Here is an 18,628-nt window from a genome sequence, read left to right on the forward strand (position 1 = left end):
AGGAGGGCAGAACAGTGTCTGGGGCCAGCAGCAGCAGGGCTAACAGCTGGACCCCGTAAGGCTGCACAGGCAGAACTGGAGAGTCCCTGTCAGGAGATTACCCATTAAATCAAACTTCCACAGGAGCAGATGCCTTTTACCCAGCTCCCTCCAACAGATGCCTGCTCAGACTTCACTGATTATCTGAACCCTGCATCCGCTAGGGGGAGGGGGAAGGAGAATGGGAATAGCAAAAGAGACCACCTCCAGATCCTACTTTCCTACTGCGCATTCAACTGTTCAGCCATTCCCATTGACCCAATTCTATTGTTCTCCTAACCTGGATCTTTTGAGAGACTAGCCTCTCACGAAGAGAAAAATGTTAACTTCATATCTTCTTTTCTCCAGGAGTCAGAGTATCCAAGGTTCTCTGGAGAACAGTTCAAAGGTTCACAAATATACAATCTACTAATGTATTTTACAGGAAACAAAATTCCTTCTCACAGTTCAGTTTTCTCAAGCACAGTCTCTAGGAATTAGTTTGAGCACTGAGGTTTGTCTCAAAGACTAGCAAGTATGCAAGGCGAAGAGTTTTTGAATGTATATGTACATATATATATATTGGCAAGTCTGGAAATCATACTAAAGGATTCCTTACTGCAGTTGCTTGAAGTTCTGGTAAGCCAAAACAAATTCTCCTCAGAAAGCCAATAGCCAGTTGTTGGAAGAAGCAAGAAATTCAGCTTCTCCAGAAGGGAAAAAGTAGCTGGTGTGCACACCATAACAATAAAAAGAATTAATTACCCAAAACTAGAAGAATTCTCTATGAAACGAAGCACCTCAGGGACACAGCTCATTCTCCTAAGGATGACAGTTAAAGTGCACAGCTCCTAGAGAGAAACAGCTCGAGGGAAGCTTCAGCACGAGACTAAGGTAGAAACACTAGAGTGCTGACCTCGCAAAGATTTGCGGCCACCATCTTGGGTGGCAGTTAAACCTGAAGAAGCTAGTTCTTAGAACAGCCTTCACAAGAGCCCCTGGGAATGAGGACGACGCTGCAACCAACGTGGGTATAAGGAAAAGGTGAATCGTTTTTGCTGAGGGACGAACTTAACTACACTGGCAATAGTTTTCCTGACAGTCCCCTAGGGAACCCCCTGAGTGCATGTTATCATGCCAATAACACTGGATTCGGTATAGTTGCATGATTCCAACACGTTTGATACCAAACATGCCTAGGTTCGGAGAAGCCATTATCTAGTTGGACCACTTGTGTTGACCTCTGTCCAGTACATACTTCAGGATGGCTTCCACACACGTATGAGTCCAGGAATTGGCCTGGAGTCTGTAGGGGTACCCTGCTCATGCATGGGTACCCTCACACTTGGAGACATGCACGCTTCCCTTGGGCTGAAGGGCCTACTTGAGGGGTGACGTTTAATGTTTTAGTGTAGGGATCAGCTTTGGCAATGAAAAGGTGCATACATCCTTTCACACAGGCCGCAGTGGCAGGCCTGCAATCACAGTTTACATGGGCTCCCTTGGATGGCATAATACATGTTGCAGCCCATGGTGGACCCCTGGAGTACTCCTGGTGTACCATTGCCCTTAGTACCCAAGGACAATATACTAGGGCAGAGGTCTTCAAACTGGGGGGCGCCCCCCTAGAGGGGCCTCAAGTGATCCCTGGGGGCGCCGGGTTCTGGCCAAAAGAAGTATTATACAAATAACAGGGCTTTGTTTTTAAGAAGAAGCATTTTATTGCATTTTTAAAAAGGTAACAGTAGTTAACTGCAATGTTTAAATAAGTCTAGATATATTTAAACATTACCATCTTTATAAAATAATTGTGAACAATTCTGAGGGGGGGGGCAATGATTTTTATTTTTCAACTGAGGGGGTGCAGCATTAAAAAGTTTGGAGACCACTGTACTAGAGACTTACATGGGTGACCTCGTATGCCAATTGTGAGTGTGAAAGGTTACCAACAGCTAAATTTAGGGGAGGGAGCACAGTCACTTAGGGCCCTGGTTAGTAGGAACCCAGTTAACTACAGTCCAAACACAATGACATCAGGCAAAAAAATGGTGGCAGCTATTCCTCCAGTTTGTTTCTTAAGACCGCATTCTGAGAGCGTGGAAAATGGAGCATCCTGGGATAGCAAGATGTCATCTCTCCACCGAAAGTAATCACCAGGTGGGAGAGAACCTGGTAGCCCATTGGCTACCAATCGCATCCTGCCCTAATTGCACTTTCTGAGCATAAATGGGCACCCGTTGCAGGCAGATCTCATATCTGACCGACTTGAAAGAATGACCGAAGGAGGACTGCCCTGCTGTACTGAGGGACCAGCAAAGAGAGGCTGCACTGACGAGGACTGCATTAGCTGCACCTATTGGCTGGCTAAAAGGACTGTGCGTGCTATGTGCTGCTCAATGAGCAGATGTCTCCAGAGCCCAGTCAAGCCAAGAGAACTCCCAACGGTTAGCTGACTGGCCCCCTGTTCTCAGCACAGGGACGAACCAGCTGAAGAAGCCTACTGGGGAAAGTTGGTAGCCTAAAGTCGTCATACCGCTACCGCTCCAGCCAAGCAGCACCAAAGACCAAGAATCGATACACAAAGTTGCACCACAGTTTGCTGACCCTATGAGTACTGTCCGAGAGTTGAGTGGCCCTCAGAAGGTGAGTTATTGATTCAGGAAGGATTGGCTTGTGGCTGCGACACAGGCAACTGGTCTTCGGCCAGACCGAAGAGGACCTTGTGGGACGTTAACCCTGTAACCAGGGTCCCTCACCATCTTTGAGCAAGGAATCCCTGCAGGAAGACACCAGTCGACCACATTGCATCCACGGCATCCTTAGAGCATCTTCAGTCAGGACCACTCCATAGGAAATCATTGCAAGATGGACAAAATGCCTGAAACTGCTGAAGGACTGCTTCTCCTGTGAAAGTAACTGTTATTGAGGGCCTCGCTGGTCCCCCTAACTTAGCTCCCTGCTGAAGTTGATTGCTCCAAGTACTTGTATCTGACTGCATTATCACTTACCAACATTTTCTAAGTGTCCAGGTCATTGACTCTGCAAAAGCTTGTTCGTAGTTGAGTGAAATTGCTTTCATTTTTCGATGCTTGTAAAATCCATATCTCTGGAACCCTTGTGTAATTTTTTTTTTGTTCTAGTGTCTAAATTCTTATAAAATAAATTTGTCTAATTTCTTGTGTTGTTTCAAAGTCTTCAATTGTTTTGGTGCTCCTTAAATGTTTTAAACATATTCCTCTGTGTAAGCCTTGCTGCTCATTGCCACAGCTTCCTAGGGGTGAGTTGAGGGTTTTACAGACAAAATTTACTGGATCTAAAGGTTACAAGGTGAGGTCGCAAAATTACACCATATAATAAACCCCATTTCCTTTGCAAAACCTGACAGACCGGTGAGAGACCCGGTTTGAGCAGACTACAAGGGACATGGTAGGAAGAGCTACATTGTTTTCCCAAGTGTCCGTACAGGAACTTTTCAAAGCGGTGACCAAGTCTTCAACCCACACCTTCCTCAGACAGTATTGTCTAAATTTTCCAGCAGTCTGCCAGGCAGAAATATTACAGAAGATAATTTACTTCAAAACAAATAACTTCAATGGTATAAGAATGCTTTTCTTTTCTAATAGTCTGTACAAGGTCCAAAAATCAAACCTATAACATTAGAGAATTATTCAACGGGTTGATGAAGTTAAATATATTTGCACTGAACCACCACTGTGCATACCAACACAATCTGATAGAGGTTTCTAATCACATATTGCTTATGTTAGAATTATCCCCAGACATCAGACTGGACCTGGATTTTTTTTATTTTTTTTAGCAGTACCCATGCGTGCCGGTAGGTGGCATCATTCAGCTCAATGTGGCATCATCAATGCCAAAAGTGATGTGTGTGTGTGGTACCTATATAGGCACCACCCCACGTGCTGAAGTCAGTTCTATCCTTTCTGCACTAGATAACGCTGGTCTGAGCTACCCCACAGGCATTTATTGACTAGCTTTTTGTGACTTGTTGTCTCCATGCATCCCAAGGTGCTGAGGAAGCACTGTCTAAAGCGCCTTGCTGCCTGCTGACTTTGCAACACTCTAGGCTCTCTTCGCACTGAAGGTCCCAGAACTGTTCAAGGAGCCCATCCAGACAGTCGTCATTGCACTCAAAATCATCAGGGAAGTCAGGTGAGTCCCACAAACACAAGAAGACCAAGAAGTCGAAAAGATCTTTGCTGCGTCTGTTTACTTCTCTGATGAGGTGCAGGAGCATCAGCACTTCAGGACCCGTGAGTTGGCGGGACCGGAATCCAGGGCTGCTCCGAGCTTCCCCGAATTTCTTAGAGCAACCCCGGCCCAGCTGAAAGAGTTGTGAGGCCATGTTCCTTCTATTTTGTTGTCCTGGCCCCTCTGCAGCACCTTCGGGCCACTTGGGTGCAGTAGGGGCTGCTTTTGGATCAGTGCCAATGGCACGCCCTGGTTGCCAGTTTGGCCCCATGCATCTCTTGCAGAGCCGTTAGCAAGACCAATACCTTAGTCGAGGCCAAATTCAGTGCAGACATCCCTGTGCTTCCTAAACTCATTAGGTGGCGCTGCACCCATCTTTATTCCAGACAAAGAACTCGAGTGGAGTCAACAGAATCCAGCGCCACCGGGTCCATACCTGGATAGGGAGACGAATGGGAGGGAAATGTGGACACTTATGGTTACCAGTTCCTAAAGTACAGGAACAAGACAACTGGTCTGAGGAACTGGTGGAGGCCAGTGGGTTAGACCCCTTACCTGGCACTGCTTTGGTCTCCTACCATAGCTACGGAGGAGGGAGCCTCTTTTGCCTTGGTGGTGGGTAGGGCAGCTGAGGTTGTGGACCTTCAGTTGCCCACGGTGGCAATCAAGACAAACGATGGAGGTGCTTCAGCTGGGAGTCGCCCTTCAGAACTCCTTCTCCCATTCAGTGAACCCTTACAGATGTTCTGCTTGGGGCCTGGTCCATGCCCTGCACAGAGTTTTTTGTGCATGGAGAGATTGCCTGCTGCCATCAACCATCCCTGTGGATCCCAGTTTTCCCCACTCACCCTGGAGAGCTTGGTGGTGTAAGCCTCTGTCTAGAAATAACCCTAGCGTGTTCCCTATCATTCCATCGGATAGGAAATCCAAAAGGCTGGACACCTTTGGCAAGAGAACGTTCTCTTCCACCAGCCTAGCATTGTGGTTGGTGAACAGTATGCATTTTGGGCTGGTATTCCCATATGATATAGTACTCAGTTGCGCTACTGCTGCCTATGGTCTCAGAGGAGGCCTGAACCATACTCACCCAGGGTATTGTTGATGGGTGAGATCAAAGTTCACCATAAGGTATGGGGTCAACACCGCTGACTCAGTGGACAGAGCGATTTTCCTCATCATTGGCCTAGCGGCGCCTCTTCTGGTTGAGAACTTTTTTTTCAGGGGATGTCCAGTCTTCGCTCATGGGCATCCCCTTCGATGGCTCTCGCCTCTTTGGAGAGAAGGCGGATTCAGTGCTGGATAGCAGAGCTGCGGCCATGTCCTTGGGCTTGTCTGTCGCCCCGCCAACCCCAATCAACCTTCTGCCTCTTTCGTGGCCATGGAAAGGGTCTCCACTGCGTCCTTACCCTCCCAGCCACCACAACCAAGAGGCTTCCAAGCCTTTTTGTGGCTGAGGGTCTCATAGACAGCATTGGACAGGCGGCCAGTGGTTGAGTCATTCCACCCTTCTCCCTGCAGCTGGTGCCTTCAAGGCTCTTTAGTTTGCCCTCCGAACCTCATGGGCATCCAGTAGGAGGCCGGATACACCATCATCTGCCACACTGCTGAACAGTGACATCAGACCGCTAGGTTCTTCAGACCATCCAAAGAGGCTACTCCCTCCCCTTTATGACTACCCCACCACTTATGCCACCCACTCCTACATGATGACTAACAACCGTATCTACTTGCTCCATTAAGAAGGGCAGACTCTCCTGGCCTTGGGAGCAATAGGGTGCCTGCAACAGAAGTAGGTAGTGGTTGTCATTCCTGCTACTTTCTGGTGCCCAAAAAAAAGACAAAGGGCTTCTTCCTTTTCTTGATCTGAGCCTTGAAGAAAGAGAAATTCAGAATGCTCACGCTCACCCATACTTTTCTGCCCTCACCTTGTAGCATTGGACTTGCAGGATGCATATTCCCACTTCCCATCTTGCCTGCCCACAGATCTTACCTGCGTTACAAGGTGGGACAGGAGCATTTTCATTTTGCTGTGCTTCCTTGTCAGCCTCCTAAGCACCCCAAGGGTGTTCATGAAAGTAATGACTGTGGTTGCAGCTATTCTGCAGAGGTTAGGGATTCCAGTCTTCCCCTACCTCAGTGAGTGGCTTTGAAGGCAGACTCACCCAAGGTTGTAGTCTCCCACCTTCAGACTGTGGCAAACCTCCTGCAAGCTCTAGGTTTCATAGCCTACGTGCTGAAGTGACACTTGACTCCCTCTCCTGGACTTTGGTGAGACTGACTCTGAGGTTGTTTGGCCTCCTACATACATCCTGTTAGTTACTCATACAGCATGGCATATGTGGGCTCTGCAATGGGATCTGAAGTCTTAGTGCACACAGGATCTTGAAAATCTCTCTGACATGTTCCTGATCTGAGTAAACAGCAAAGATTTGCAGTGGTTGCTAGCGAACCCTGATTAGGTCAGTGGCAGACCTTTCTCCCTTTCCTGACCAGAGCTGACTGTAGCAACAGATCAATCAATCCTGGGCTGTTGTGGCCACCTAGGAGTGGTGGAGATCAGAGACCTCTGGTTCCAGGCAGAGTCCCAGCTCCACAGCAACAGGTTGGAGCTCTTGGCTATTCACTTTGTACTCAATGCCTTTCTTCTGTTGCTCAAGGGAAGACTGGTGCAGATATTCTTAGACAACATCACCACCATATAGTATTGCAACCAACAAGGCAGGGTGGATCCTTTGTTCAAGAGGCCCTGTCTCTCCTGACATGGCTGGGACATTAGGGTATTTCCCTGGTGTTCACCAACTAGTGGGCTCTCTTAATGCCAGTGCACACAAACTCAGACGCAGACGCAGATGCTTAGAGGATCACAAATGACGTTTCCATCTGGAGCTTGTACAGAGTCTATTTCAGTAGTGGAGCGAGCCTTGGTTAGATCAGTTTGCCACCACAGAGAACGCAGAATGTCAGCAGTTTTCACACAGGAGTTTCCACGGTGACTCTTGCTTAGAGATGCTTTTTGTCTCGTGGAGCTCCCTGCCTCCTGTACGCCTTTTCACCAAACCACTTCTGCCCAGAATTCTCCAAAAGATTAGGAACGATCAGGCCTGAGTCATTCTTGTGGCTCGGGATTGGGCATGGAGAGTCTGGTATCCTTGACCTGTTAAGCATGTCCATCAGTCCTCCAGTTAGGCTGTCTATTCAAGAGGCTCTCCTGTTGCAATGACAGGGGAAGGAGTAGGGGGGGTTCTGCACCTGAAAATTTGCACCCTCCACCTTCATGCATGGAGTTTGAGCAGCGACAGTTGACAGCTTTTGATCTTCCTCTTGAAGTCTGTAGCATTATTCTGGAAGCCAGGTGTCCCTCCAGCAAGTCAATATACACGTGCTGTTTGGACAAGTTTGTCATGTTGTGCTTCTCATAACATTTGCCCCTTTCTGCATCCATATATCTCCAGTTCTGTTGTTTGCATTATCCTTGACCCAGCAAAGTTCTGCTCTAGGCACAGTTAAGGGTTACATTTCTGCCATCTTAGCTTTTTTGTGACCGTCTGAACAGCTATCTATCATAAAGTAACCCGTAGTTGCTAGGTTCCTTAAAGGCCTGCAATGTATATTTTCCCCTACGTCATTCATTATTCCTCATTGTGGCCTCAAATTGGTTTTTACTTTTCTCATGCGTTTCCCATTTGAACCTCTGCACAGTTGTGCTTTTAGGCTCTTGACTTTAAAGACTGCCTTCCTAGTTGCCATAACATTTCGCAGGATGGTCAGCAAAACACAGGCACTCTGTGCTCACCTTCCTTACTTCACTTTGTACCCAGACACATGCCTCCTTCCTTCCAAAGGGTGTGGTTTCCATGTAGGCCAAAACATCACCCAGCCTACTTCCTTTCCACAACCTCATCCCTCAAAAGAAAGGAGAGACTTCACTGTCTGGATCCAAAAAGAGCATTGTCGTTCTACCTTGTCCACATAAGAGAATTCCAGGTGGATGATCAGCTATTCGTGGGCTATGTGGGTGCAAAAAAAAGTAAGATAATACAGTAATGGACCATCTCGTGAAGGATTGTCCTGTTTGTTAAAATCTAGACTGGCCAAGAAGCAGCCCCCTGAGGGTTTGCGGGCTCACGCTACCAGAACCAAGGCTGCAACCCCCTGTGTTAGCGCATGGTTTCCTGGACATCTGCCAGGCGGCATCATGAGCCTCACTGCACACGTTCAACAAACGATACTGCCTGGACAGTTAGGTCCGTCAGGATTGACACTTCACCCGTTGGGTCCTGCAGGACTTTCTAATACAGCAGATTTGTAGTCCTACCTCTTACTTCTAAGGTAAGAATACTGCAGTTAGATGTCTCTATCAGATGGGCAAGTTACTTACCTTCAGTAATACCTTATCTGATAGAGAATCTACATAGCTGCAGATTCCTTACCCACCCACCCATCCTTCTCGGACTGTGAAACAATTACAGTGTAGGGAACACACTATCAAGGGCCTTAGTTCGTCTCACTAGTGGTCAGTACTCATCGTGTCTCTGCTGTCCTACAGTGAAAAATCGTGAAAGTAACTGATGTCAGTGTGCCAAGTTGGCATTCATATAGGTATGATGCACGTCACTTCCAGTGCAAAGGGCACCGTGCAGACCAGACTAATGCCCTCTCCCAGTTCGGTATTGCTCAAAACAATGTCCAGATCCAGTCTGACGCCTGAGGATAGTTCTAAGGTAAGGAATCTGCAGCTAGATGGTCTCTACCAGATGTAATTAGTGAAGGTAAATAACTTGTTCTTTAAGATCACTAGTCCATAAGGCTGAAACATATAAAATGGTTCCATCCGGATATGCTGGAAAACCTATCCTTGTGTGAAATTCAATTTAATCACCGTATTCCAGACAGAAGATCAAACAACTATCACTTAACAGCTTTTTAAACTTTTGAATCTTCAATTTACTACCAGTGCGAGCTGTGTGTTGCATATGACAAAAGTAATCTGTAAAGATCATAACAGGGAAGCAATATTGGAGATTAAAAGTGAAGAGTGGCCATTTGTGATGCATTGCATGAGTGCAAACTCAACCTAAATTGATTTTCATTTCACTTTTTATAATTCATAGGTGAATCACTTCAAGGGGCTTTCCAAACTGCTATAGAATGTAACTGTATAGAATTGCATATTCCTATCTACCTGATTAATCAATGAAATGTGAGCCTTTAATTGTTTACTCTAATATACAGCATTACATTGTATATAATAACTGAAAAAATATAATAGTATAAAATAGTTGTAGCTTTCACAAGGTAACTGGAAGGTTGAAATACTACACACAAGGGCGAGACTCCCTTTTTGGGGAGGGAGCACAGTATTGGCAACAGGCTTTCATCCTGACTTATAATTTGGATGTAAAGTTGGATAACTTTCATCAGAACAGATATTGCACTGTTTTTAAAGATATTACCTTGGTAGAAGCAACTTTAAGTCTTTTTATTATTTTCAGTTTTGAAAGTGATACACAGTGACAACATAGTCATGATAAAAGGGGCTTTTTCTCACATTGTGTTACGTACAGAAAATATTTGTAACAATTTATAAGATCTAATGAATTAAGATAGGAGATATAAAAAATCCTTGGATGTGGGGTTCATTAGTAATTCTTATTTTTTTTTTTTTGAGAGACAAAGTCACACTTTAAGAGTTTGGTTTTGAAAATTACTTTTGGGGACCCTGTCAAAACCAACAGTGGCAGACCACCAAACCTGTGGTAACTTCAGAGGAACCACTGTGGTTGAAAAACATACATACAGATGACCTCCTGATATTGAAGTGCCTCCGCACATACCCTGGAGAAACATTGCCAAAAGAACAGACTGCCTAACACCTGCTCTCTCTGCTAAAGAATGTCAATACAGTTTCTTCCAGAATAAAACTTGAGACCTCCTGTTGGAACTCCATTAGCTTCTCTTGAGGCACTCATCTTCGTGAAAACCTGCTGCATCATTTATGAAGCCATCTTGGCAAAAACTCCAGCTTATTTTTCACACAATCTCTCCACATCTAGTAGTGCTTGCAGACACCTACAGCCAGGGTATCTTCAGACTGCAAACAGTGTGAAAAAGAAAAAACATGGGAGAACGCCTTTTCCATCTCTGCACCCAGGATCTGGAACAACATTCCTGTGCCCACCAGTACTGCCCCCAACCATGCTCCAATTCGGGAAACGGTTTAAGATGCACTTTTTTCAAAGGATATTGCATCATAGAGCATTGGTAGTCAACAAACCAGCTTCCTTTGCTATCACTTGTTGGCTTTATGCTTGTTTTTAACCCTGTAGAGGGACTGCTGAGCCTGGTGTCAGGTCATACAAGAATTGGAGGGAGGTTGTGAAAATGTTTTGCCTCATTTTCAGTAACAAGCTTCTGTGTTCAGACCAGCATAGTCTGCAACCTGTGTCTACTCAAGGACCACAGCAAAAAATTCCTGTTTGGCATGCACCGTTTTTCGTTGCAAACAGACAATTCAACACCGAAGAAACAGGAGATGGGGACCCTTCACAGTTATCCAGTGCTACGACTGGACTGGGTCCCCATCAAGCACAGTTGCAGAGGATGTTGATAGATTAGAATCTGATGACCAATTGGGGGAGGTATCAGCAGGGAAGCCCAACAGGAGTAGAGCCCAATCTGTGTGCCCCAAAGAGCCTGACTGTGCAGACTGGTGAACTCAGTTATACTCAGCGAAGCCTGCACCAGGAAAAATACTGTTGCAAAGTGATTCCTTTTTGGTTGATCACCACCAGTTTTTCAATTTTTCGATGTGCACACCTGTCCGTAATCTTGAACTCTAATACTCAAACACTGCTATCCAATGTCTAGTGTGCTTTGCCCAAAACATGTTGACATTGGCTTAGAACTCAATTGGCACATTTAACTTTCCTGTAAGGCCACAGTTTGTGGTTTAGAAGTAAACTCCTGGGATGGAAACTTAAAAGCGCTTGTGAACTGTGGACCGCTTGTTCAGTCCACAGTAGCGATGGCAAAAGCATGGTTCTAGCCCTACCTTGTGCAGCCTGACAGCACCAGCTTGAACCTTGCTGCCCAGATCTGAGAAAAGTATTCTTTTGACAGGTAGGACAACCTCCTTCTAAACAAGTCACCCTAAGCACACCTTGCTGCCTACAAGGTAGTGTGCATACTATTTAACAGTGGAACAAGTGTGACTGAGATGACATGTTCCCTCAGCGAATAGGCCAAAACCTACATAGTCACCGGTCAGTTACATTGGAAAAGTCAGTGTAGATATACACTTCAATCTGTTATGTTTGAATTGTACCAGCTACAGACTCAATTCAAGTATTTATTTATTTTATTTCAATCGTAATCCAGTCTTATAGAAAGTTACCTTAACCCTGCCTGAAGCTGCTGTAGTTTAATTTGCATTACTCTGCAGCAAATGCCCAGCCTGTCCTTGGTTTGAATTAGGTCAGAAAACCGCTTCCAGAGCAGAAACAGTGGCCTCAGAGTAGGGAGTTGTTTTCTTCCTCTGACAGGAGAATCAGTTGAGGTGGGTCCTGGAATGTAACTCACATCAAAGGCGCCTGCACTGTCACAAGCAAATGTCAGCTTTTGTCCCCCTAGTCTGGCTGGCACCAAACTCGGTGGAAGGAAAACTGTCCCCAGAACCGTTTTTGAGTGACTGCAGAAGAGGGAACTGCTTATTACACTGGCCAAATATCTGGGTGGACACAGGCTCTGCACAAGGGGACATGGATTTCCACATCTTGGATTTAGAGAGAAGGACACTGTTAGATTGTTTGCAGGAGAGCAAATATGAATGCCTGGAAAAAATGGGTAGGGTTATTCCCATAGACGTTTACTCCATTGGTTGGGGAGTGCCCATGAGTTTTCCCCACCCATGTTTGTGAACCCCAAAAAGCTGGACCCTTACCCAGTGTTAGTCACAACAGTTTGTGGACTTGCAAGGAACAAAAGAGTACTAGACCCACTGTCTGGGATCTGTGATGACCTCTGAAGAATTAGACCAACTCCCCTCTTGTACAAGAGAAAGAAATGGACTCTAAGGGCCAGTTGGCTGGACCTCTTGTGTGACTTCAGAGACAAAAATAGCAGCTGAATGCCTTTTCCCTACAGGTGACAAGTGGCTACTGAAACCTAGACTAGACTGTGATGGTGGCTTCTGCCTGGTACACTGAGACTCTCTAGGTGCATCTACGAGGTGCTGGGAGAAGGAAGGGGAGTTAGCATGTACTCTTGTTCACACTTTGGCACTGAGAAAAAGCTGGGAACGTTTTAAAATATTTGCTCTGCAGCCAAGGGGACCTACTGCAAAAAGTATCTTTAGGAAAGTGCCTCTGTTTCTGGTGTAATTTCGACTGAAAGTGCATTGGGTTCCTGCTAAACAGGAACTCAGTGCCAGATCTCTTTCCCCCCAAAGGTGTGCAGTTGTTTATCCCAATTGGCCAAACCTTTCCCGCCCACTGTATGACCCCAGTAAATGGTAGCTCTGGCACCTAGAGGCTGGGATACTAAGGAGGGTCCCCAAGGGCTCCAGCACAAATTGTGCCAACCTAGAACTCCTCACCCAGCACATGACAGGCTGCCATTGCAGGCTGCGTGTCTTGGTGCAGATAAAAGTGAAAACAAAACACAACACGGCACACAGCCTCTGTGCCATGTCCCCTAAACACTGCATACAATATATGTAAGTCACCCCTCTATCAGGTCTTACAGCCCTAAGGCAGGGTGCATTGTATTACATATGATGGCATATTTACACAAGCGGATATGCCTCTGCTATGTCTTTGTCGATTTTCAGGCATAGTAAGTGACCAGAGAAGTCATTTTAAATACATGTGCTGAACACTGGTCACTACGAATTTCCCAGCTACACGATGGCTTCTCTGAATATACAGATTTTTAATATCAAAAATCTCAGATTAACAAACTCTCACTGATGCCAGTGAGTGATTTATTAACAACTGCACCCAGAGGGCACCTTAGAGGTGCCCCCTGAAAACCTACCAGCTACTAGTATGTTGAGTGACTGGTCCTGACCAGTTCAGCCTCCTTAGACATGTTTTTTCTGGCCCCCAAGGTGAGAGCCAGCACTCTCCAGGGCCAGAGACAAAAGCCTGCACTGGGTGGGTGTGTTATCAACTCACCCAGGCAGGATAGACATTCCAGGGCGGGAAGCTTCTAAGGCCTAGCTGCCTTTGTAATACAACCCAGGTTTCTCCAATTAGTGGAGATGACGGACCCCCCCGTCCTGAACCCACCTTTGGCAGTAGCACAGGTGGGAAAATTAGTCAGATTAAGATGTGTGCCACTTCATGCCAGTCTCACCCCTAAGATGGACAAGCTGAAGTGGGCACTACTTTTTAAATTTACTCCATCTTGTTTGGAAGATATTAGGGTTAGAGTTATGCCCAATTCACAGCGGAAGTGGTCATAAGGAAGGGTGTAGTCATCTAAATGTGGTCAGCCCATTGGCTACCACCTGACACTCTCTGTAATGCCCCTAAGTTGAGTATTTAGGTGGCACCCCTAACCTAGAACTCAGATCCTGACTACCCACGAAGAAAAGGGCACGGAGGAATCACAACAACAGAAGAGGACAAAAAGAAGTAGCTGACTTATTACCAGCCCCCCAGCCTGCCTGCTGACCTCAACAAACTCTGCCCAAAAAGATGACTCGTCCTGCAGCTCAGAAGCCAAGAAACCCAGGAGGACTGCCTGCCTTCCACAAAGACTCAAACTCCTGTGAGCAGCGGATCTGCTCTGCAACAAAGTATCAAGAGAGGACTCTAAAGCCTGCAGAACAGTAAAGACCTGACACCCAAAGTGACATCTGCACCCAAGGTCTACAAACCGCGGTGAAGTCAGCCAATGGTACCAGCAATGTTTCCCAGCTGCCCAGAGTCTGAGTCCACTCAGGTTTCACCCCTCTGACTCCCCCAAATTGCTTGCAGACTCTGCACACAGGCCCCCTCTCCCGCGGCCTGATGGTGAGAGAAAACCCAACACCTCCAGAAACCACTGCACCCGTCGCCCACGACCCAATCTGATGTGGGTCACTGGTGCCAACGACATCCCCTGGCTCTCCTGAGCTCGAGTCCACCCTGGGTCCCACTCTGCTGAACTCCCCGACGACGCCTGCAGCCTCATCACACAGGACTCCCCTGATGGTAAGTGCTCCCGTACAGAGAAACCTGACGCTTAAGGACACCCTTGCATCCGTCGCCCTTGAAGAAAAAGACCAAATGTGCACCTATGTCCCCGAGCACCTCAAGTCTACAACCTTAACTGTTTGTTGTCCCCGACTGGCTTCCTAACTAAAGCCTGCAGCCTGTCTTCACGAGGACCACTTACCATAGAAAACCACTGGGCACCGGAAGCCTTGCTTCACCCCTCCACCAGGCCTCCCCAGTGCTACCTCAAAGTGACCTAATGGTGTGGTCCTGATCAGTGCCCAGTACTTAACCTTAACTCTGAGATAGGCCCATAAGTCCTTTTTAACCGAGTGTTTGCTGAACATTGTTTTCCTCTATAGGTTAACATTGAAGAACTCTGAAACTGCACTAAGTGTCGATTTTTTTCAACCATAAAGTATTTATGCTTGAAAACGTGCTTACCTTGTAATGAAGTTCTTGAATTTACGGTATATATAAACGAAAATATTATTTTTCTAAATTGGTCTCCGATTTATTCTTTGAGTTTATCTCATTTATTGCCTATGTGAGTACAATTAATGAGTAGCACTATCCTCTGATAAACCTAACTGCTCGTCCACATTACCACAAAATAGAGCCTTAGTCCTATATACTTTTGCCTCTGCAAACCAGTTGGGGTTCCACCGGACACTCAGCATGGTGTGCTTCTTTTTAGTGCACCCTATTGAGAGCTAGCTTTCTACAATGGTGGAACAGAGGTGGAGCTGTGACTTTGCATTTGCTGATACCCTTTGGTCAGTAAGTGACTACGTGAGTAAATCCAAAAATTGGCTTTAGTTAAATTGCATTTGTGAATTGGCTATTTTTTCCAAATTCTTAAAAGTAACTGTTAGGTCCCTGTAGCTTAACAGTTTAAAAATCTTAAATACTTACTTTTGTTGGGACTGTAAAAACTGTTAGGATTTTTTCTCTAGCTCAGAGCTGCATGTTGAACACAGTATTTGTTACAGGTCAGTAGTGGCCAAAGTGTTCCTCTGGCCGCTGTAGGGCAGTGCACCGTTTATACAATCAAAACTACACTGTTATGATGCCATGATACGTCCTGATGTTGGAAGTTGTCTCTGAATGGGCAATGTAAGCACTAGAATATCTTGGTCTGTGTTCCTAGCCTTGCACTAGGATGTCTTGGCCTGTGTTCCTAGCCTTGAACAGTGTGTATAGATTTCATGTTGAGAAAGACTTATTAAAATAAATAGCGTGTACAATGTATTCTGAGAAAAATACTGTGCAAGCATAAAATGTGTAAAATGGCATTGCTAAAAAGCAATGTCAACTAAAAACTTGTAAAATGTAAAACTAAGCTAAGATGGAGAACCAGAGTGGGCCCTAGAAGGCCTCACAACAGTCCATGTCTCAGTGAAAATGCATTTGGCAGCAGATAACATCTGTTGTCACAGTAAAAACGGATAGCATCTGTTGTCAAGAGAAACATCCATCCAAAGGAGAAAAGGGCTTCTTTGACGTGTGGCATACTATACCTTTGCTACAAATGACAAGGTTCAACAAGAGCAACAGGGAAAAATGAAATTAGTGCTATAATCACAGCGCTATCAGCAGGAGAGCAATCAAGCTGAAGCAATCAGCACTGGCCAATTAAAAGGTAGCAAGTAAGAGTGACAATGAAACCAATGAATGTTAAGCAGTGGGTAAGCTGCAGGCCCCTTGATGTATTCAGTATTTTTTCTGAGCAAGAGTGCATGCAGCACATGTACTGTCTGTTTCAGGTGAGACCTAAACATGACAAAGTCTCTTTCTGTTTTAAACGTAAAAAATAAATTTCAAGCAAAAAACTCAAAAGCTCTAATGCCTTAGCAAGACCAACCTGTGGCAGGTATCTGCCTAGCCGTTCCAGTTCAGCAGGTATAGTTTCAGATTTTACCCTTGGGGATCTATTTTCTTCCAAAATATGACTATGCCCCTTTTTGGAATAGAACTTCAAAACTTTTTTAACCTTTTTGACTTCTAGACAGTCAACTGAACCAATCCAATTGGTGTATCCCTCCAGGGTTCCATCACGTTCTGCTTTAAATCGCGTCTAGGTCCCAGTCTACAGCTTCTGTAGACAGTCATTGGCGCTTTGTTTTTTGGTGCTTAAATCTTTTTAAAAATCATATTTCCAGTTACCCATATTGAATTTGTTGTTTAGTCTTATTTTACTCGTAAACTTTATCTTCATTTCAAAGTATTTTGTGGAGTTTTGTTGTTTTGTGATGTTTTCTGCTGTGTATGCACTGCTTAAATACTTTACTTATTGGATTTAAACCTGACTGCTTTGAGTCACATTTCCAGGGATTGAGCACATTCACATTTTATTTAATTTGTGTCACCAAGCAGGTGGTGCCCTTATCTTTTGAGGTGGCCATATGTCCACCCTAAATAATGCACTTTTCTAGAGACTGCACATAGGATCTTTGGCTCTGAAGTCTAGGACTGGTTGCAACACCCCTAACCTTGAAAGAATGCCACATATAAAGCGAGTCCTGTCTGCCCCAGGGATTGGCCTGAAAGGTGCCTTGGCTCCATGGGAAAGAATGACTTAGAATTGAGCTATACCTTCACCGGAAACCTCCTTCAAAGTAGGCTTAGCAGTAAGCCAATCTGCTATGTACTATTTAAAAATAAAAAAATCCGAGTGTAGGTTTCCATTCAGGTGCTGTGCTTAGCATAATCAACTCGTAAGGAAAAAGCCACAGTGGCAGTTGTAAGTGATATCCCATTAGCAGCTGTATGAAAGGGTGCTACTTGGTCGTTAGTCCTAATTTCTGAAGCACTGTGTGCACATTCATACTTGTCAAGAAGTACATGTTGACCGATTATCACTTAAGATTGTTATGAACCTCTTATGCTTTTTTTTTCCTTTGCATGGCTTGTGATGGCCAGCAGCGCATGCTGCAAACAAAAAACATTACCTATATGTTTCAATTGATTTTGTTATGTTAGAGATTTGGTAAAGTGTGGCAAATACCCAAAGGTGTCCTGAAGCTGTAGTCCTTGCACTTGTAGTGATGAACATTAATATATGCTCTCCCCACCTCTCCAAATGCTAGCAGGGAGTATACAGTCTGTCACTTAAGTCACCATTTTTTTTTTCAGTGTACAGACCATGTAATACTTTGCCTCTCAGCATGTGTCCTTAACCTTTAGTGTGCACAATATGTGAATCTATTTCTGTACAGTCTGCAAGCTGATTGATCAAGGTAAGTAATGTGTTTTAGATCTGCTTTTATTGTTGCATGGCATTACTGGATCTTTTTATTCTAAAGATAAACAATCATTTCAGGAGATGCTGAAGAAGTGCCACCTCTGTATGGAATCCATTGTACAAGCCAAAGACCGACAAGCAGCGGAAGCAAATAAAAATGCAAGCATTCTTTTGGAAGAGTTAGATTTAGAGAAAGTGAGTGTTCTTCACTTGAATATCAACTGTATCCTTGTGTCATTGTTGGTTACTTTTATGACTCTATCATTAGACTGTTTAACTAGAATTGCTGGGTTGACCTTTTCATATTTGTCATTAATTTTATTGATAATTCTTTCAGTCAGTTGCTTACCCTTGAAATTTTCCCGGCTGGTCCTAGGTCCACTTGGTGCTGAATCATCTATGGGTCCACAGTCCATTCTGGAATGATGTAGCTAATCCATATATGTACCTCTCCTATATGTGACGTTGATTACTCTTTTTTTTTGTTTGGTGCCCCAAATGCCATATTCTTAGCATCTGTCATTTTGAATGCTTTTCTAGAAGTAGATTCCTTTGTTTTGCTCCATATTCTGTTTTGCTTCTTGATGGAGTAAAAAGCTTCATGATCTGCAGTGTTAAACGTTGCCAGAAGTACAAGAGGCATATGTCTCTGTTCCTCCCTCATTCCGCCTCTTCTTTGTGACCAGGTAACACTTTTGGGGGTAGGAAAGGAAGGGTGTGGGTGGTGGTTTCTGAAAATCAAATTGGACTGCTCTTTGATTCACTGCAAATAATAAACTACAGGATACAGTTGTCCCACCACGAGAAAGCATTTGTAGAAAGTTAAGATCTGAGATAGACTTGTCTCTACTATTCACTGGCCTTGGGTTCTAACATAATCTCTATCATTAGAAACATTTCTATCCTGGAGTAGTATTTCCTTTATTGCCTGATGATCCATTTTGGTCCTGTTCCA

The 18,628-nt window shown here is 45.0% G+C and overlaps 1 protein-coding gene across 6 annotated transcripts in view; it reads left to right on the top strand.

Annotated features, from left to right (window-relative positions):
* The window catches only part of LOC138291300 (ankyrin repeat domain-containing protein 17-like), a 1,121,799-nt gene that overhangs the window by 815,290 nt on the left and 287,881 nt on the right, over positions 1–18,628 (top strand). For all 6 annotated transcript variants that reach the window (XM_069230308.1, XM_069230310.1, XM_069230309.1 and 3 more), the window contains exon 24: positions 17,752–17,868. In XM_069230308.1, the coding sequence (XP_069086409.1) occupies positions 17,752–17,868 (117 nt within the window). The remainder of the gene's footprint in view (positions 1–17,751; positions 17,869–18,628) is intronic.

The sequence above is a fragment of the Pleurodeles waltl genome, chromosome 1_1, assembly GCF_031143425.1.
Source record: "Pleurodeles waltl isolate 20211129_DDA chromosome 1_1, aPleWal1.hap1.20221129, whole genome shotgun sequence".
NCBI lineage: Eukaryota > Metazoa > Chordata > Amphibia > Caudata > Salamandridae > Pleurodeles > Pleurodeles waltl.